Here is a 21,980-nt window from a genome sequence, read left to right on the forward strand (position 1 = left end):
TAGTACCAGCAATCAAATTTCATCAAGCTACTCTTGTCTTGAGTACTGTAACTTAGGTTTGACAAAAGTACATCATGAACTCAATGTCTCTGATGCCCAGACTAGACTCTGTAAAGTACTTTGTCCACTCAGAGCATAATTAGCCTGTGGTTTCAGAAATCAATGAATACTGTTCCACAATGGAAAAAAAAATAGCTTTTCTTGTAGTCACTGTTTTATTACCTTCCTTACCATTTGAGCTATTACTTCTTTCTTTCAAAGCAATTTTACCACATCTTTTATTATATTTTGCTTTTTAAATCCAAAGTGGACAGTGATAGGGATCTAAAAGCAAGAAGCATTTTTAATACTGTTTCCAATATGTTACAGCAAAATAATTTTCAAAGGACAAAATTTGCTGAAGATAATGGGGTAGAATCACACCTGCACTTTACCACACGTCACCTATTTTTTTAAGTGGCAGATTCAAAAGCATGTGGGATTTCCAGATAAACACCAATGAACCCAGTTTTCCTTTCTACATATGGATCTGTTCTTGTTGCCCAAATAAAGACTTCCTACTAAAGCTCTTAAATCATGCTACTCCATGACTTAGCAAAACCTTTTTGGTAGAGTTCACATTTTCTTTTCCATTCCAAAAATACTACTGAAGTGGTGAATGTAAGCTGACAGAGTTTATCTCCCCAAGGCCAGGAAGGTAGTCTGGCCACGCGAGTCATGAGAACTTGCGTTCATCCTGACTTCCAGCCTTATGTTTCACTTGGATTTTTTTTAGATGGGGTGCTGTTGAAGAAGCCAGAGATCAAGACCTCTGAGTGATGGCCTGTGTGTAACTGGCAACAGGGAACATCCATCACAGAGTCATTGGGGATTAGATATGGAAAGAGTAATGCTAATATGGTTATACTGCCTTTTTAGATGCATTTAGCATCTGTTAGATACAATTCAATGGATGCCAAGATTTGGTGTGTGATAGTGTTCAACTGCTTTGCAGCTAATGGGGAACTTTTTCTTCCAAAAGATGCCAGTTTAAAGTTTCTGTTGTGAAATGCAAAAGAAAGTTTGGATTTAGACCAATACCAGAATGTGTCATAGGGAGTTTATGTATTTTGGTTCAAAAAGTTCTGCATTTGGAGTTTTCAGAAGTGAGTGTTAGAAATACCAAGAGCCAGCTGCATTACAAAGTGAACAACAAATTTGAGTCTTGTTTTCCTGAATGTAATTAGGCAGTGGCTACTGCAGTAGAGTGGTATAGGTGAGGATATGAGTATGCAGCAGAACTTAGCATTTATTTATATAAACTATGGAAAGTATTAAACAACGTAATCAAGATTTCAGCCTCACATTCTGATGCATCTACTTTCATAATACTGGTACAGAATCAACACCATGGAAAATGCAACGGGAAGTCTGTAAGAAATTACAATGCAGGTAGTGTCTGGCTATAGGTTTGATATTATTATTTTTAATAAAATCTGATTCCATTTTCAGTGCTGAAACAGAACTTTTTCTTGGGCTGCATATTCAGTTCTACAGGGGCACAGTTATCTACCAATTAATCCCTGTCAGTAGGGAACTGCTGTTCTGCTCAGTCTATTTCAAGCAAAACTATTCTCTGATTGTACATATGCTGTTTTACTTTCCAGTTAAAATATGAGTTTTAGTGAAAACAAGTGAGTTAGAAAAAAAAAAAAAAAGAGAGAGAGAGAGAGAATGACATAATACAGTAACTGGGAAGTTTCTAAAACCCTTCTGATGGTAGCACCAAGGAAAAACATTGACGACTGCACACTGCATATCCAGCATATTCCCATTCAGCTGTACTTCACCTTTTTTTAATTCAGTGTTTCTGATGGAGGCAAATCAAGAAACTGATCATGTGTCTCAGTTACATTCTGTGTAATCCTTCAGAAGTAGGTTTGACACAGGGTGCCTTCCAGGGTGCTGAGGTTGGGTCCTGGTAATTAGATCTGTGTGGGGTGAGGATAGGAAGAGCAATGTGGTTTTCATTCTTTACTTCTGATCTTTACAGGTTTTCTGTCCAAGAGTCTGCTTCTATAAAAGCAAAGATGTAGGTTAATGGGAGCCACTCCTCTGACATCAGGTAGCTTGAGGTCAAGCCCGGTTATGGAAAGAGCTCTCACACTTCAGCTAAACATGGGTGTGGTGTTCTGTTCACTCACAAATAAGCACAGAAACCACCCTGCTGTTCCAAAGTCCGCCACAAGAAGGAGTGATGGAGCAGGTGAGCTGGCAAACAGCTTTCTTCAGAATTGGGTGGAGATGAACCTGAACTCACCCTTTAATTCAAATAGCCATCTCTCCACTCCTGGGAGGAATTCAGCAACTGGATTTTAGTTTCTGGCTCCCAACTCTATAATACAAACCACCCCCATATGAAATGACCATCAGTGATTTGCATCATTTCCAATTAAAAGTACCCTTAAGCACATACCTATCTGGATATTTCCTCTATAAATCTTTACAGAGCTCCATATACTTTCCCTTCCATGTCTGCCACCACATCCTGTCTGGGTAGTGAACTTGCATGCCTCACTGTATCACTGGTATTAAGTATTTGAAACTACACTTTGTGCTCTGTGGAGGGCTCCCTGAGCAGAGTGGTGACAGCCCTCTGTGGACATCTGGGCACTTCCAGCCATGCACAGCAGAAACCCAGTGTTGCTGCTGCCATGTGGTGTTTTGGAAGACCCCAGAAATACTCCAGGCTTTAGTTCTGTGTGAGCAATGGATAAGTCTATGTCCTGACAAAAAACAGTGTTATTTCATTGGTCCCAGCCAACATGGGTTCATGAGGGTTTGGTCCTGCCTAACAAATTTGATTTCCTTTTATGATAAGATCACCCATCTAGTCGATCAAGGGAAACCAGCTGATGTGATCTTTTTGGACTTTAGCAAAGCTTTTGACACGGTTTCCCATAGGATCCTACTGGACAAAATGTCCAGCATACAACTTAACAAAAACATCATACGATGGGTGAGCAACGGGCAGGGCTCAAAGGGTTGTGGTAAATGGGGCCACATCTGGCTGACGGATGGTCGCTAGTGGGGTCCCTCAAGGCTCCATTTTAGAGCCAGTCCTCTTCAATGTTTTTTTAAATGATTTGGATGTAGGACTAGAAGGTGTTTTGAGCAAATTTGCCGACAACACCAAAATTGGAGGAGTTGTGGACTCGGATGAGGGTGGAAAGGCCTTGCAGAGAGATCTGGACAGATTGGAGAGCCGGGCGATCACCAACCACATGAAGTTTAACAAAAGCAAGTGCCAGGTCCTGCACCTGGGACGGGGCAACCCTGGCTATACGTACAGACTGGGCGACGACACGCTGGAGAGCAGCCCCGCCGAGAGGGATCTGGGGATTGTGGTTGACAGCAAGTTGAATATGAGCCAGCAATGTGCCCTGGCAGCCAGGAGGGCCAACCGTATTCTGGGATGTATCAAGCACGGCATTGCTAGTCGGTCAAGGGAAGTGATTGTCCCGCTCTACTCTGCGCTGGTGCAGCCTCACCTCGAGTATTTTGTGCAGTTCTGGGCACCACAGTACAAAAAGGACATTAAACTGTTGGAGAGTGTCCAGAGGAGGGCGACGAAGATGGTGAAGGGCCTAGAGGGGAAGACATGAGGAGCGGCTGAGGTCACTGGGCCTGTTCATCCTGGAGAAGAGGAGGCTGAGGGGGGACCTCATCGCAGTCTACAGCTTCCTCGCGAGGGGGAGTGGAGTGGCAGGTGACCTATTCTCTGTAATCACCAGTGATAGGACCTGCAGGAACGGTGTTAAGCTGAGTCAGGGGAAGTTTAGGCTGGACATCAGGAAGAGGTTCTTCACCGAGAGGGTGGTTGCACACTGGACCAGGCTCCCCAGTGAAGTAGTCACTGCACCAAGCCTGTCTGAATTTAAGAAGCGATTGGACTGTGCACTTAGTCACATGGTCTAAACTTTTGGGTAGACCTGTGCGGTGCCAGGAGTTGGACTCAATGATCCTTGTGGGTCCCTTCCAACTCGGGATATCCTATGATTCTATGATTCTGATCAAAGCCTTTGCTGCTTGCTTGTAGGGTGTTTGATAAAGCTCATCAGATAGTGCTTAATGTTCCTCTGCCTCATTCAAGCTGTGTTCTCTCTAACTTACCTCCTTTTTCACATGTTGCTTTACCCATACCATAATGGCACGACAGTGGTTTGCATATGTAAGCTGTAATGTGGTGATGCATTTCCTGTCTGTGTTGTTCAGAATCTGGATAATTATCTTCCCTTTTTGCTCTGGAATTTGGAAAAGTGCTGCCTGGAAACATTTCCCCTTTATCAAACTGTTTGCTAAGCTGTTTTTCCTCATGCTTATCTTTTGCTTGGGACCAAAATGTTTAGATTTGTGTAGTGACATCTCACTTGTACACATCCTGTTGGATGGAAGCCTTGGGTTGTTTGAGTTCACAGTATAGCTAACAAGGAGCTGCATATGACTGGTACTGATGATGGGATTATTGTTTTATCCTACTCGGTGTCTATAATCCTGTTTTCTAGTGAATTCATCTGGTCGTCACTCCTTATATCCCAGACTAGGCTGCGAACTCCAGCACTTCATCCCTATTGCGGATGCTGTCCCATTTACCTGTGACTCCTTGCTGTCTCTGACATTCCCTCACTACAGTCTCTTCTCGTCTTTAGCTGTGCATTTTATCAGCTCATCAGCCCCAGTGTTGAGCTGGTGAATTGATGTCACAGGGAAGGCAGGAGGGGAACCGGAGTGCTGCATGTGCGAGGAGGTCATGGTGTGCTTCCTTGAAGAGTGAGTGGCTGCTCCTTGTACCTCGTGCCTGTGCTGTGATGTCGTGGGTTGTGCTCTGCACCCATACCCCTGACAGGTGCCCTAGCACCCTGCTCACCACGTCAGCAGGGGGACCCAGATCAGCTCCAAAGTGTACCTGTAATAGAAATTGTGCATCTTCATAGGACTCACAGCCCTTCCCTTCTTGATCTTGTCAGGAAAGGGGTGTCATCCAGACACCAAATAACAAATCTGGGGTTTTCACACCCAACCTGAAGCTCCCCACTTGCAGCAGTACAGCTCTGAATCTCCATTGGTCGCTGCAGCTCTGAGGTCTCCTATGGGAGGAGTGGTGGGTCAGGTTGTTGCTGTCTGCAAGGCACATGCCTGGAGACTCCTGCTCTCCGAAGGAGGAGGGGAGACAGTGCTAGGAAGAAGGTTTGACAGGGCCTCTCAAGCTATTTATCCCCCTTTTCCCTCTGTTTCACTAATCTGAGCACCCTGTTCCTTTTTGTTCTCAAAATCCTACAGATGCTTGTATGGATATATGTTTTGTTTCCAGTCAATGACTAGCACTTCTAAGGACTTTTTTTCCTCCTCTTGTTCTTCACATATGAGTGATCACAAATTACAGATTTTCTTTTTCTTTTTTTTATTTTTTTTCTCTTTTTTGATACTTCACAAGCATTGAAAAGGCAGGTTGTTCTGTGTGGCTAAACAAGTGACAATCTCATCACTGGCACTTACCCAATAATAAATGTTTTTCATGTTTAATTTGTAATGTCTGAAAATACTAGCAAGAGATGAAGGAAGCAGCTTAAATAATATATTAACCTTTCCAAACCTTGTCCCTTCTTTAAAACTCAACCCAAGTGTATTTTGGATATGTAGGAACATGTCTTTGCTCCTTCTTTTAGACTGTTTTGCCCCATTCCTCAAAATGGGGCCATAGGATTTTTATTTTTATTTTTTTGTGAGGACTTGTAGTTCAGCCAGACACACAAAAACTGTTTATCTGAAATCACCTCTGCACATACACATAGCCTGTGAAGAATGTGAAAGAAAATGTGTTTGCTGATCCAAGGACTTCTAGGAGTCCAGCTAGCTGCAGAGCCATCAAGTTCAAACCAGTCAAAAACTCCTAGCAAGCTATTCAAATGTCCCAAGAAGGCATTGTGAAGGGCTCTTACAAGGAGGTAGAGAGCTATGAAATTCAAGCAAGATGGAGCTTTCAGTGGCAAGATTTCCTGTTCAGTAACTGCATGGTCCCCTGCCCCAGTGTAGGACAAAGATGAATCGGGCCCATTATGAAAGCAATTCATATTTAAATGAGATTTCCAGCCCTGTTCTGCAGTCTCAAGTGGTTTTTCTAAGCATCTGCTCTTTCATGCTGATTTAGACCAAACTTGAATGCTGAATCTTTGGAGAATCATAAACAAATTGTGTTAAATTACCATTAATGGAAACACATCACAAGGAAGGCAAGGCAAGGCTGTTAATGGTATTGCTGTTCTTAACTCAGGCTGTGATGGCTGTAGACACACAGTCCTGCAGCACAGAAGTAATGTATGTAAGATCACCCACTGTTCTGAGACCTCCAGACAAGCTAAGCACAGCAGGGTGAGTAGCACTGGAATTTGTTTTACAGGAAGCCTTTCATTTCCTTGCTTTTGAGGGGTTAAGTGAGGCACTTCAAGTACTGTTTTCCCATGAGGGTTACACTAGGGAAGGGTAGTTTTAGTTTCCCCCAGGGGCTCCATAGCAGCTTTGGCAGCAGAGGCTGCTGTCAAAAGAGAACAGCCAAATGCAATGAATCAATGTATTTCCCAGCTGCTCCAGCTGCGTTTCCTTCCTACCCAGGGCTGTCCACTTTTCAGACTACTATGTGCAGTACTGGTCCCCAGCCCTGTGCTGCCACTCCCATGCTTGATGGACAGGTATCCCCGAAAGGCCTCTGACCCTGTTTTTAAAAGGTCTGGATTGGAGTAAAATTAGCAGATGTTTTAATTGCTTCTTTTTACGTCACCTGGGGAATGCACAGAATAGAGCAGGTTGTGAATGTATTATAGTATACTGTAATGGCCTTGGTATGAGCTGTTTATGGTCCTTAGTAGCATCAAATGTTCATTAAACTTCTGAAAATCACCCCTATGCTTGTTCAGGTGTGGCTTTAGGAAAACTCAGGCTGCCAAACAAACTCAAGCTCTGGTCAGGAGTCTTTAATTCATTTAAATATTTATTTGAAATGTCAAGATGTCAAGAGTTCACCTGGAACAGCCAGGCTTCTGCTGCCTCAGGAAACGTTCCCTTTCTGGCCTTGCTATCCACGTTAGACCCTGCAAAGCACCTTGGCCCCAGCACCAATTACCCTGCATTGGGAACCAGAAATATGGCCTCTGCCAGAGAAGTAGTGCAGTGAGAGCCCTGAGAGCTCAGCCTGTAGCCAAGGCCCTAGTAGAATGCCTTGGGAGATGTAGGTCTAACTTTGATCTAAGATTTCTGAGAATTCCAGCTCCTGCAGGAGAGCCAGGAGCATTGATGTCAAGGGTTGTGCAGCTGCAGAGCTGGCTTTCCAATGTGATGGGCTCCAAAACTGCCTGCCATGAATGCTGGCACAGATACTATACAGATACTATCTATTTGTCTATATAGAGAACTGGAAGATATTTGGTCATCATTGCCATTGTAATATATTTTGTGTGAAGTCGGGCGGATTATTTAAACACATCTAGTCAAACTGCATATGAAACTTGTTTCTCTTGAAAACCTTTCCCTTACTTGCCTTTCTCATTAACCCAGTAGTTTTCTACAGTGAGCACCACTCTGGGCCAACCTACGTCAGTGACTTTTATACCATTAATTTTGATGGAAGCAGGATGTGGTCCAGTAAATTATCCCCCAGTACAGTCTGCTCAGTATAACATTAGAACATTGGAACAGTGAAAAGAAAGTTCCTTATGAGTTTAACTCCTTAAAATATCCATTCTTGTGTTTGAAGTTTAAGTTATTATTATTCTTCTCAGATGTTTTTGAGGTTTCTTAAATTATCTGATAATAAACAAGACCACACATCTTTGACAGTATGTACAGCTGGCATCTGGGAATCATACCGTAGTAAAGATGTGCTGGACTTCATTTTCTATTATTTAAGCATCTTGTTTTCCACTTCTGAAAATGGAATAAAATTGCTGCTGTTTCTGACTGTGACAGAATTTTCAGTCACTTGATATATCCCCATATTTCTTAATTATACCTTATTGCATTTGTCTACATATTCTAAATGTGACAGTTCATGGTATGATTTCTAATTGTTGTTCTTCCACAATGAGTATATTTAGTATGAAAATCGGATAAATCCCTTCGCATGACAAGAAACAGTGATCCACGCTCATTAATAAGAGTACTACAGAATAAACTATCAAGCTCCTCCTCAAATCTAAATCCTGCCAATTCTATGGTTTAAAGCCACTGAAGCAGGTAAACAGGTGCTGAAATTTTACCTTGTGCAGACTCCATCCATCCTGTTTTATCTGGTACACATGTAGGACTGGTATTTCCTTTGCTATCCCACCTCTTATATATATACTATTTAGGATAAAAAGACCATTTATGAAATGTCCCAAATTATTGTTTTGTGGAACAGACTAATCAAGTATCCTGCTATTTGGCACTGATAACATGCATGTAGACAAGCTAGTCTTCTAAGTTAGCTGTAGAAGAGACGTCTTCTCCTAGGAAAGTAAGAGAAACCTTTCCTTAAGGTTCTCTCAGTAAGCCTTCTAAGACAATTTAGTCACCATTAAAATTCTTACAGATATTATTAATAATGGAGGAAAAAAAAACACCAATAATCCAGTAGTTAATTAGGCAGAATTGTAAAGATTTTATTGATGATGACTGCATGAGTCATTTGATGATGTCTGTAAGTTCTTTGGGACACCTGAAAAGGTAATAGTGATGGGTTGAGGACCTTAATTCTTATATTTGAGTTCCTAGGAAACAAATCCAAAAGAAGAGTTCTTGCATGTATCCTGTAGCTTTTATCTCCTCAGCTCTATAGTTCCCCTACTTTGAATGAAGCCACTGATCACTGTTCTTCCACTTCTTGTCTTCCATGACTCCTGTCCCAAGAGCTTTCCAAAGCCAGCACATATTGCTCTCAATGAACTATAATGCCTTCCCAACATCATATGCCAGACTGGACTTGTCGTATTCCCATGCTCAGTTTCTGAACTTAGATTAGTACCACTTTTTTTCTCCCTGTCTTACTTTCACTTAAACTAATTCGGATTTACCTTGGCATTCTCTAAGATCCAAATTATACACCTTCTCTGCTGTATTCTCATGAATATCAAAGCTGTAAAATAAATATTGTTGGCATGTGTTGGCAGAGTGTTTTTATACTTGGATTTCTCATTAAATTATATTCAATTTTAGTTATAATGAACATAATCCACTTAATATTGTTGACTCAAATTCTCCTGAGGAATGCTGACATTCTGAACTGATATTTGAGTCAACTGTATAATATTCAAAATCATGTCAGACTTCGGGTCTGAAAAATGTCCTGTGCCAGGGTTACTCTGGGAGCTGAGACTAAGTTACATTGCAGGAGTGTATTCCTGTGATGCTTTACAGTGTTTGATGTACTTTAATCTTACCACTTCCCTAACTTACATGACACTGTACTTATCTGTATCCTATCTTTGCAAACACCTTATAAGAACACTGGCCATCAGGAAGCAGAAGCACCTTCCTGAAACTCATCCTTGGGTGTCTTTTCTGAAGTCATATTTCTTCTCCCTGTCATGCTCCTTAATCCTTCTTCTTCTGCAGTAAATTGTTATTTCTCTCCCTGTTAGAATTCTTTCCTGTCATTCATCATGTTACGAGTACCTTTTGCTTGAGAACAGGAACAAAATCCCAGCAGAGTTCAGCAAGCCTTTAACTCTTCCTTTTTCAGGATGCAGAAAATAGAGAACTCAGTGTCTTTTTGTTTAGGAGAGTTTGGTTTGTTTGCTTGCCTCAGAGTTTTGGGGTGCTTTGGGAGAAGCAGGCTATTTGGAATGATGACATTATTGCTATTCAGTATTATTCCTAGTTTGATAGATAGCGTTTCTGGAGAAAGCTTTTGAAATTTTCTCAAGTTTGGTCTGAAAATTATTTAATAGACCTTGGAAAATTCTGGAGAGGAAAAAGTTTTATTGCGTCATTGCAGAAGATCAACTGTACGGTATAAAATATGTTTTTATGATTTCATTTGACCTTTGATCAAGCTAGTGGATCCCCATGTTCACAAAGATGGTATATGCAGAGACTCTGCAGAGGATAAGTAATCTTAAAACTCATGCATATGGCTCCTTTTTTCATGTATCATTACAGACCTGGGACTAGCCCTGTAAAATAAATCATGTAATTCTGTATGTACAAAATTGATGATTTACACAGTACTCACGAAGATGTAAAGATCAAGCCATGAATCATGCTCATCCATTTGTTAAGATCTTTGCGATAACTAAGAAAAAACAATATATTTGAAGACTCAAGTCAGTAAGACAAATTTTATAAGTTTATTGTCTGGGATTGCTGAGAAATACCACAGAAGGTCTTCATGAACTGTCAAGTAAGCTACATTGATCCTGCTTTAGTGTTAGGGAGTGAAGTGAGTTACTTCTTGTTATCCTTTTGATAACTGTTTTTCTATGATTCTGAATTCCCAGATGCATCCTCAGGGTGATTTTCTACCTCTAGATTTGTGAAGACCATGTGGGTACCAAAAATGTTATCAAAATCAACCATGGCAGAATATGCATTTGCAATAATCCTTTATTCCAACTGAATATCCAATTAAGACATTCATTTCAGTATCCCGTCGGTTTTCTCATTTGTTGGCTCATGCAGGATGAGGGCAGAGAAGACCTGCTGAACACCTGCATACATCCTTGGCAACGGGAAACCTGTACAGACAAACACCAAGACTGCCGGCTCAGCATTCAAAACTTATATAAATAAAATACTGGAGGCCAAATTAAGCTTTTACTTTGCTGTTTTCTTCAATCGGTAAATGCAAATATATTTCTCTGTAATTTGTGTCTTGACAGATGATAATGAATGTGAAAATGCTACTCAGCCTTGTGGAGAGCATGCCAATTGCACAAACACTGTGGGAAGTTATTTCTGCATGTGTGCACCTGGTTTCAAATCTAGCAATGGTCAACAAACTTTTGTACCTAATGATGGAACCTCCTGTGTGGGTAAGTTATTAACGTCTACCAGCTAGCTTTACATTGTCACTCTTCTCTTATTGCTTCTGTTAATTATAGAAAACTAGCAAAATGCATTCAGATTTATGAAGTTTGGAGTCTGAATGTAAAATTCCCACAATTTAGACTGGTACAAATTTAACATTCCAGTTTTCAGGTACGCTGATAACACAACAGGTGTCACTGTTTTCAATAACACTTCAGCCTTGACTCCACGTGAAATATTTTTAATACACTTGTCATAGTTTTAGAGAATGGATATATATGGTTAACGTAACACAGAAATCCCCAATCCCCACGCATTTAAGCCATAGTTTCACTGATTGGTGGTCATATTCTTAAAACAAAGCAGAGTGACAAAGTATTCTCTGTTCAAGTCATTCTGGAGCAACAAAACTCCCTATACATGTGACCTGCTTGCTCCAAATATTTTTTGTTTGGGTCATTTGTTTGGATATTTTCAGTAATTTTTCAAGTCTGACCAAAAGCAGTAAAAAAAAGTCAGTAGTACTCCTACCTCCTGTCCCATCCATCCATCAGCTTCTGTTTCTATAGCAGTTGGATGGATCATGTTCAAGATTAAAGGGGAAGAAAAGTTCTCTGGAAAAATGTTATTTGTGAACATCTATGCAATCCTTTAGGATTTCCTTTGAATGGAAGAACTGTAACTATTTCTCTTTTTTTTTTTTTCCAAACTCCTGGTAACTTTCTCTGTATGTTGCAACAGTCCTCAGGGAATGGGAAAATGGGAAATAAATCTATTGCCCTTTACACCTTTATACTGACTGTCTCTCATTCTAGATATGTCTTCTGTGAGCCTGTGAGTGCTGACAACCTCTCTTCTTCTTACTGTTCTTAATATCAGCAGAATGGCTGCATATTAAGCCAGAAAGTGATCTAATCAACATTTCTGGCCCATTGCTCACATCCATCTAAAAGAGCTCTGCTTTACCCAGTCACTATGAATCGTTCATAAATTAGCTGAGATTGAGACTGTTAGCACATTGAGCTGTAAATATTCTCATGGTTTCTGGCCCACGCTTTGATTTTTACCAGTTATGACATTTCCTCAGCTTCAGAAGTTTTCTCTTCAAAGTTATTTCTCTGACTGTTCTTGTGTCACTTTAGCTTTTTACCATTAGCTTGCTTTTTCCTTCTTTTTCCCCCCTTTTTCCTTTACTGGACAGGCTGATCTTTTTTTATCCTCTGCTGAGGGTTAGTTTACCACAATTCTTCTGTTTTTTGCAAATCCATATGGGAGGAGGTGAGAGCTTCCAAAATTCACACTGAAATAAAAAATTACCTGTGGGCACTTTTTCTCATTAAGAGTGTACCAATTACTTTACCAAGCAGTAAGTCCTAAAGACAACCTTTTGATCCACAATTAATTTTCCACTTTATCAGTCAGGAAAATTGTAATAAGATATTTTGTACCCAATGGATCTGCTGCTATAGGTAGTAGATACGACTTGCAGCTGACAGTAGCATATTCAGGCTGTTCTGTACACAGCTGAAGCAGAAACCAAGGTTGTCATTCTGACCACAGTACAAGTTACACAGTACAAAGAAAAAGACAAAGCTACCAGGTATCCATCCCACTCAAGTATTTTTAGATTCTGCAAAGCTTTAAGTTTTCTTTTTAATATTTATGTGTGTGTGTATGTATATATACACACAGTGATATAGAATGTATATGGCAGTAACTTTAAAAATACAGTGGTTGAATTTTGGAGAAAACACCATTACACAATCTATTTGTTTATAAACAAATGACATCAAACCTGTCTGGAATTCCCAGTGGTACAACTGCGGTATATCACTACGTGAGTCCATTTCAAAATCTGTGTGCATACACATGTTCATTCCTCTCCTCTTTGGTCATTATTACTAATCTTCCAACTACAAAGTGACAATAATCTCAAGGTAGTGGATCAAAAGAGAATTTTGGGAAGTGTCAGTTCACCAGAACATTAGGTTTTGCATTGAGCATCAGCCAATATTTCAATATGTTATCAGGCAGAACTGGTAAAGAGATGACAATGAAAGACGTAGATAGAGGAGGAACTGGAGAGTAGGAAAGGAGTGAGAGGAAAAAGAGGAGAAAGGAAATGAAGGGGTGGGGGAGGGGTGGGGAGAAATGCAGATATGTGGTATTGCTGAAGATGACATTTTTCTGCTGTCCTAAATATGAGCTATTAAAATCTACTTACTGTGTAAAAGCCATGTTTTTTCTTAGACTTCACATTTTATTGAATGTTCAGCTGCAGTTAAAAAGGTGAAATATAAACCTACTTTTTTCACCTCAGTCATCAGAGTAAAAATGTGAAAATGGCCATCTTTAAAATGAAAGTGACATCCATGCCACTCTGCCTTTTCCAGGAACATGCTATTAGTTTTCTTCAGCTTTTTATCAGCTTCTTCTGAGAGTACTGGGAAGGCAGCCATTCTCCATCACATCTTTTTCTTTGACAGGGGAGTTGTGCAGCGGATAGGATATGATATTACGCCACACTGCCAAGTTTTCTTTTACCTGTGCTGTTCTTATGCTTTTTCATTTCTACTTTGTGTATGCTGCTACCGTCCACAGTATGGAGACATGGGGAGGGACATCTAGTGCTTTGCAATTGGACTTTTCAGTCACTTGCAAGCTACTAATAAGCAGAAGGTATAATGTAGACATCAAGCTGTCTTGACTGACTGGTGAAGAATCAAAGTGATGTAGGTACAATCCAGTAATTGGCAAGACTGAACATAATAACTGTTCTCAGTACTTTTAATTTAATTGGAATTTCCTTGCCTGCTGCAGGAAATGAGGAGTGACAAAGCACAGAAATAAAATAAAAGGTTATAAATCTATTTTCACCCTAGCCTAAGTGGTGTTGGTGATATTTTCTGATCGGAGCTATTATAAAAGCTTCAAAGTTCAGCTCCAGGATTTGTTTTGAATATTTACTAAAAGGCCAGGTTTTTTTGCAGAGCTATGGCAAATGCTCTTCTGTTTAAAAAGCTGCTGTTCTTCAACCTTTGCTCAGGAATGTTGTCTGTGAAGACTGCTCACACAAGCCTTGGCAGCCCAGTCCTGCTCCCATAGTAGATCAAGGAGGATGGTTTCAGATCCTAGCCTGAAAGCTCCAGTGAAATTGAATTGCTGAAAGCACTGATAAGCTGTTGTCCATGTGTGGTCCAACAATTGCATATTTGTTTAAAAAGGCATAGCTACAAAATATAAAGAAACAAAAACCTACAGCTACTGCACGGAATATTTCAAAGCAGGAACTTAAAAGCAGCATTCTTGCAACTGTCACAAATCATTGGCTGCCCCTGAAAATCTCATTGATTTAGAAGGAATATGAAGCTGATTAGTACCTTGCAAGATCAGGCATATTGCCTTTTAATTTTTTCATCCAGAAGATTTTTTCTCTGGGAAATAGTAAATTAGATAGGCATGATATGAACTCATTCCATATGGGCAACTCAACTGCAGAAAGTCTATTTGCATATACTCGACAGGGTGTCTCTATCTGACTTTAAATAGCCATCCTGTTGCCAGAGATGTGCCTTGGTGCTTGAGTTTCTGCTGTTATTTTGGATAATCCTGCTTTCTCATTAAAATCTCCATTACACTTAATATGTGACAATTACAAAAAGAAGGGTAATTTGTATGAATGCCCAATAATGACAAATAAATGATTTATCAAACTAAGCTCATGAAAAGCAAATTATCATTATAATTTTGAAATACTTGGAACATTAAATCACATGGAAACCTGATACCTAGCAATGGCAACCTGGAAAGTATTCAAATATTTGTATATTTGGAAGTCATTTTAAGTTTTAGCAAAGCTTGTTTTCATTTGCTGGTGTTTTAGAACTGTGTTACATACATACTGAATATTCTGTTAAGACAAACTGGTCCTCCTTCATGTAGCTGACAAGTCCAGAGAAATCTTAACATAAAGCTGATGTGTTTTCTTGTTATGCAAACTGGTATCGTCATGTTTTTCACCCTTGGCACTTCATTTCACTCAAAGTTTGTCTGCTTCACACTGAGTCATACAACAAGGCACTGAGAGGCAATTGTTTCAAAAGGAGCTTTATAATTTACTGATGTGAGAGGTTATTTAAATGCCAGGAGCAAGAACTGTAGCCTTTATCTTTAAATGACAGCATTTAATTATGAGGTAGCCTGTATCATAATTTTTCCCCCCTTTTCTTCACTTTTGCCAGATTCATTGAGGTATAATATGATTAGCCCTGTGATGATGAGTACTGAGGCCACAGGAACTGTCCAGATTCGTATAATAAAAAACTCAGCTCCTTAAAGAGAAACATAAGCAGCTGGGGGCATTAACTATGGAAACAACTTATCGTCCTAGTGCAGATAATAATAATTTAGCCTCATTCTCTAAGCTTCATGCTTATGCCCACCCACTCAAGCACAGATTCCTTCATGACTCTCCCAGAAGAGCAGAGGTGGTTTGCTGGGGAGGGAAATGCTCTTCCAGCCCTACCATGCTTCAATCATCAGTGCCCTTCCAGCTGCACCATGCTGGCATCTCAATGGCTTTTCAAGGGAAGCTTCTGAACCCCTGGTTGAAAATGCAGCGTTTCAGGTGCAAAGGGGAGCTACTGTTAAGTGAGAAAAATAGGGATGTGAAAGTGAGGTGGGACCTCAGGCCATCTCCTTGAACCCCAGGGAGACATTTATGGTTAAAAGCAGAAGACAGGGAGCTGGAAAATTAAGCACAAAACAACAAAAAGTGTGTGGTTGCAGGAACTTACAAGTTGTTGGGATATTCCACTAAAAATTCAAACATAGTTTGCAGTTACCTCATATTAGGGGGGGAAAAAATTAATCTGATTGTTTCTGGAGGCTCTCTTGCCATTAGTAAGAAATGTTTTACAAACTTACCAAGAATGTTGTCCAAAAAAGCAGATGGCCCCCAGGTACCTTTCAGACATCTTTCTGCATTCCCTGGATACATCCACAGGCATGCAGTATATTTTTCTAGTCTCCCAAAATTTCTGTTTCTCTAGCAACTTTATTTCACATACATTATTGCTCTTTTTGTTTTATTCCATTTTGAAAACCACTAGCAATCTTGTATCAAAAGAGTATGAAAATAGTTCCTGTATGCGAATGGTGCATTTCCAGCCCCCTGTATCTTCTGTTTGTTTGATCTTAAAAGCCGTCTGGCTGCATAAAGGCCTCCTATCAATTCATGTAGCCGTTATCCTCCAATAATCAGCTCATCAGTTCTCCTTTTTTTTTTCACCAATGTCTTACCCAAGCTGATTGTCAACCCAGATCTTAACGTGGTTTGTCTTCTTCTCCGGTTCATCTGTTCCCCTCTCTACTTCTACCTTGCCTTGGTTCAGTTCTCAGCCTATTTTCCTCCCGGTCTGCTCCTTAAAATCTGTTCATCTGTCACTTCATTTTTCAACTCTTTTTGTCAGATATACCTGTCCCAACACTGTTCACTTTTTTCTCCTTTCCAGCACAGCATTTCACAGCCCATTACTTCACTCGTCAGAATTATATGGTGTTGTTCCCAGTTTACTTTCTCCAGTGAATCCATTGAGTTATTTGATCTCTGTCATCAGCCAACCAAATAATGCAAAATAATCCCTACTGCAGCCAGAGAGTCAGTGCCCAGCCCTCCTAAACTGATCAATTTGTGGATTCCCTTACCAGAAATCATGAGGTTTGCTCTTGGACAGTGCCCCACACGGTTACTGAACCTGTCTACCTAGCAGCAAATTATTTAGAAGGGCAAAAGCCATTTTAGGCATATGCAATTTAACTGTGGATTAAATTAAAAAAAAAAATGGCAAGTGCTTTAAAGGGCACAGAGCTTAAATCTTAGATTAATGAGATGTATGGAGTGATCTTTTGTAGCATCTTTTTAAAGCCGTGACTTAAAAGAAAAGACTGCTGTTTTCTTTCTCTTTACTAACTGAATAGTAAGGCTGAGCAAATCTATTTAGTCTAATCTCTGGAAAATGGATTTCAGATAATTTGCATCATGCCATGTATTTTGTTATGATAGAATTAACATTTAAACTTATGGTTTTAAAATATGAACAATACAGTATTATATAGTAATAAATGTGGTGGTATAAAAATATGATCAATTATGATTTATCCTTCTAATCCGTAAGTATTATAATTGGCAGGTGTTTGGCCATTAAGTTTTCCTTTTTAGTTTTTGCTTTTTTTTTTCTTCCATGAAATTTTATTATGAAACCACTTGCAGTATGCAGGGCTATTATCAACAAAGCAGCAAGGTGTTAGTCTGTAAATACTTAATAAAAAATTCAATTTCTTACGATATTTGCAGATGTAGATGAGTGCAGCAATGAAGGAACTGTTGCCTGTGGAGCTCATGCAAAATGTGAAAACGTGGATGGAGGGTTTAACTGCTCCTGTAAGGAAGGTTATCAACCATCCACAGGAAAATTGCAGTTTAAGCCAAATGATGGCACTTCCTGCCAAGGTACATGATATTATAAAGGTTTATGTGTTATTATAGAGTTACATCTTCTGAGAAACCCACCAGTGTCTCTTTATCTTCTGTTAGATTAATCAGCGAGACATAAAAAAGAGGCAAGGCAGTCACATCTACATTTCCTGAGAATAGAATCATTTTATAAATGTATTTTTGCTAAACAGAGTGGTGAAATCCATTTGGAATAATGGATATCTCCTCACAGCCATCAGACCTGTATTCCTCTGTAAAACTGAGCTCTCTCTCATTTGTGGAAGTCCCAAAGAATGGGGCCAAACTTTCTACCAGAGCAAAGCAAAAGCTCAGGTTCCAACCCAGTGCTGCTTCAGTGTTGAACAAGCAGCAAATGTGGCCAAGGCCAAGTCTTAGTGGTTGAATTTTGAGTCAGAAGAGCATGTGCATGGATTCAGAATGCTGGTGGTTTGGGGAGTTGCTGAGACAAGAGTTCTTACGATGAGTATATATTGAATATTAATTAAACTGCAATATATAATTAATTTCTTTTTAACTTACAGAAAATCCAAAGGCCAAGTGTGAGTTATACAAAGACTGTGTATCTGAACATATTAATAGAACCTTAGCTGGAGTAAGTAGCATTGGTTTATAGATTAATTTGCAAATCCTTTAATTGTTTCTGTTTGAAACTGTTATTTCAATTATAATAGTTCTTAAGGAACACTTAACGAATGCTTGAAGAATACAATTGAACTTAAGCATGTTTACAGAAGTCTTTTTAATAATTTCAAATTATTTGAACTGGGTTCCATGTTCAAATCATGGTAATAACTTGCTGGGAATCTGTGTGTTCAGTTTCAAACAAAGTGAGTCATGATGCATGAAAAATTCAGAAGTGTGGTAATCACTCAACTCTTTCTGTAATTTCTGAAGTTACACATTGCTGCAGGTACTGATGTGCAATTATTTGCTTGTTCAGAGTGAAAGGCAGCAAGATAGGTTACAAAAGCAATGTCAACAAGTGACAAAATAGAACAATAACATCCTGGTATGCTAGTATATTTGCTTCTCAAAGCATAGTATGTAAAGTGGCACAGACTTTATAGACTCAAAGACTCAGGATTCTAGATTCTTTCAACGGAAACTGAGATTTCCTGATGCAAATAAAATAAATAAATAAATAAAGTAGTATTTATTAGTCTACAACTATAGTAATGTCTAATTTAAAATGATAAATGAAACATAAGCATAAATAAATTAAAACCAATTGTATATGCTTGCATTTCATATTAGTCTGTTTGCCCAAGTTACCAGATTCAGAAAGATATTAAATTAAAAGCTTCTATTTGCCTATGTTATCTTAAAGTGCTTTGTGTGTTAACCAACAATATAGTACATCATATTAATATGCGTACAATATTTACTTGCAAAGACATGGTGAATGCCAACATCACATCATTAGAGTGAGACTTTTTTTAATGTGTGGTCAAACTAAAGTCAAATCAAAGCAATAAGTCAAAATACCTCAGTGTTATGTAAATAACTGTTCCAGATTTTACCCTATTTTTTAGCCTGTGTTCTAGTTCTACTCAGATGCAACCAGAGACAAAGGAAAACCCACAAAAGCTACTCAGTAGCAGAGACTAGGTCTTAGCAAATCCTATGTTGAGAGTGTTTTTGGGTCAATAATTTCTCATTAGATTTCAGTATCAGGAAGTATGAATTCTTTTCTTGTTCATCCATGACACTGGAAACTGCAGTCTCAATCTACATCTCACCCTCTTTAGCCTATTACTTTTTAAACTAACCGTTTTATGTAAGTACATTTAGTAGCTCATAAATTTTAAATGGTGAGGGTGAAACAGGCGGTAGAGTTCCACTGAACTCCATGCTTTATGATCTGCATTTGAAAAAAAAAAAAAAAAAAAAAAACACCACCAAAAAACATACAAACACTGCCCATCTGCTCCCACCTCTTCACCTAAATTTTAATAGAAAATAGTCAACTGAGTTACCATATCATTGACATTTAATTATTTTTGCAGAACATTTACTAGTCCATTTTGGAGCATTATGCTAAATAAAACTGAGCTGCAGTAGTGATAAAAAGAAAAAAAAAAGTGTAATGATAGCACACAAATTCTTTTTTTACCATAGTTGCTTGTTAGGGTTATACCAGATATGTCTCTTTTTTTTCGCTTTTTTTTTTAATTTGTTAAACTCTTGCTTTAAATAGTGATACTTTTTATGCACAAGCATCTTATATGCCTTCTGTTATTTTTAATTTGCAGAAATCAGTTATTTGCACAGGGCTTACTTTCACACACAGAGGCTTTACCTGTTTTATTAACATGTAGGTTCCTGTATTTTTCAGATTAGTCATCTAAAAACACCGCTGGAAATGCTGCAAGAAATTAATAAGAATACTTTGGGACCACTGTTACCTGTAGATGTGATTTCATATGTTGAAGCATTATCTTATTCATCGCTGAATACCATGCATTACTCAGTTCCTGACAGCGAAGCACTTCGTAATACAACCATTAATGTGAGTGGATCAAGCCTTAAAGATGTGCTTTTCTTTCCTCTACAAGTAGTGTATGACTCTTACACTTAAAAATATTATTTTATTTACAGGTTTTGGTTAACATTGTGAATAATTTTTTACAAAAAGACAAAATCACAGTCTGGGAAGCCCTTCCTGTAGACAACCAAAGACAGAGCCTGACTAAGCTGCTGCATACTGCAGAACAAGCAACACTTCTCATGTCACAGAACTTCAAAAAGACAACACAGCTAGATGCTAATGCAAGTGACATAGGTAAGATAAAGAAAATTAATCTAAGGTATACTTTAGATGTGAATTACACTGAGGAGTTTTTCAGCACAATTATAAAGATTAGAAATGGTGTTATGTGAAACACACAGGTGTTAATTTGTATGAATTTCATAACTAACACCTGACTTTCAGTATAGGTATCCTAATTTTCAAAGACTGAACGTTTAAGCCCAGAAAAAAACCTTGAGAGGCTGTGGGAAGTTGTCCTTTCAGATTCTCTTTCAATCTCTCATTATAGTCACACTGTTGTAATAAGTATGGATTAATCTTATGTGCACAAAAATATCCTGAACATTATATTCAGAGAAACTGCAGCAGAAGCTGGATTTGCTCTTTTAAAGCTTTTTGGGTCTTTTTGGTTCATTGAAAGTATTGTAAATAAACTTGGAATAAGAATGTGAGTCAGATCTTTTGTGGCCTTGTTTTCAAAGAAATTTCTAATTTTAAGAGAAATTTCAGAGGACAAGAATTGGGTATATTATATCTTAATATATATATCTTGGGTATATTATATCTACTGGGTATATTATATCTACAGTATCTTAACTGCACCATTTTGCTCTCTACCTTCTCCCTGTATGCTAATTTCTTCACACCAAATCTTACCAGTTTTCCTAGGATCCAGAGTAAGGCTAATACCATCCACTTTTGAAAACCATACTCTAATAAAACATTGTCAATTTCTTTGCCTACGGTTACTCATTCAATTTTGTTTTTCTGAATGTGCCCAAACTGGATCTGACCTGATTTCAGATTTTAGATTCAGTACAGTCTTTCACTCTCTCTTACTGGTTTGCCATATGATAAAATCACTTGAAGGGAAAGATCTGCCTTTTGTTCTAAGGCAGATCAAGCCAACTGTTCTTCTCTCACCTTTCTGAAATTAAATTAGCAACAATGATCCAGAAAAAAAAAATAGGGAGTGATTTGTTCTGTGGAATAAACTCTGTAGAAACAGAATTACTTAAGTTTGGAATAGTTCTGGGTCTGCACTGCAGCAGATCCAGAATGGTGCCAGGAGCTTTTCTCTTCCTCCTCCACCCTGGCTGGAGGCACAGGCTCTCATGACCATGGAGCTGAGTTTCATGAAGGTGGAGAGGAGAGAGGAGTCAGGTGCCACTTCTGGTGGTAGCGTAGATGGCACTTAGACCAAGGTGACAAAAATAAATAAATACATAAGGAAGAAGAAAAGAAAAAAAAATAATAATGAGAACAGGAAAGAATCTCCATGTCAAATTCTTGATCATTTTCTGGCTTATCTTGTTCCAAGGTAAGAAATTCTATAAGCTCTTTTCCAAATTAGTCCCAAACACTGAAATTGTTTGCTATTGTTTCTCAGCATTAATATATTTTCTGTGGGGCTCATATATGCCCCACACATCTATTTTGGAACAAGACTACAATGTTACCTCTCTCTCTCTCTCCATTACTTTTTATGGTGCAAGCTCCTGAACTACAAGCTTTTCAAAACTCTAGCTGCAAAAAATTATTTCTTATGTCCTCTCAAACATTTTCTGACAGCTGGTCTATCGAATAGCTCATATTACTTTTGTGTGCTGTGCTATAAGCAATGCAGATGGTCTAACTTAGTGATAGTCCTCCATCAGTCAAGTTTTAGATTTGTTT

General features: G+C 38.8%; 1 protein-coding gene across 1 annotated transcript in view; it reads left to right on the forward strand.

Moving 5' to 3' along the window:
* Nucleotides 1–21,980, forward strand: part of ADGRL4 (adhesion G protein-coupled receptor L4) — an 87,757-nt gene that overhangs the window by 41,746 nt on the left and 24,031 nt on the right. The window contains exons 4-7 of the mRNA XM_035537715.1: nucleotides 10,890–11,042; nucleotides 18,076–18,146; nucleotides 19,890–20,063; nucleotides 20,153–20,336. Coding sequence (XP_035393608.1) covers nucleotides 10,890–11,042; nucleotides 18,076–18,146; nucleotides 19,890–20,063; nucleotides 20,153–20,336 — 582 coding nt within the window. The remainder of the gene's footprint in view (nucleotides 1–10,889; nucleotides 11,043–18,075; nucleotides 18,147–19,889; nucleotides 20,064–20,152; nucleotides 20,337–21,980) is intronic.

Source organism: Cygnus atratus, chromosome 8, assembly GCF_013377495.2.
Source record: "Cygnus atratus isolate AKBS03 ecotype Queensland, Australia chromosome 8, CAtr_DNAZoo_HiC_assembly, whole genome shotgun sequence".
NCBI lineage: Eukaryota > Metazoa > Chordata > Aves > Anseriformes > Anatidae > Cygnus > Cygnus atratus.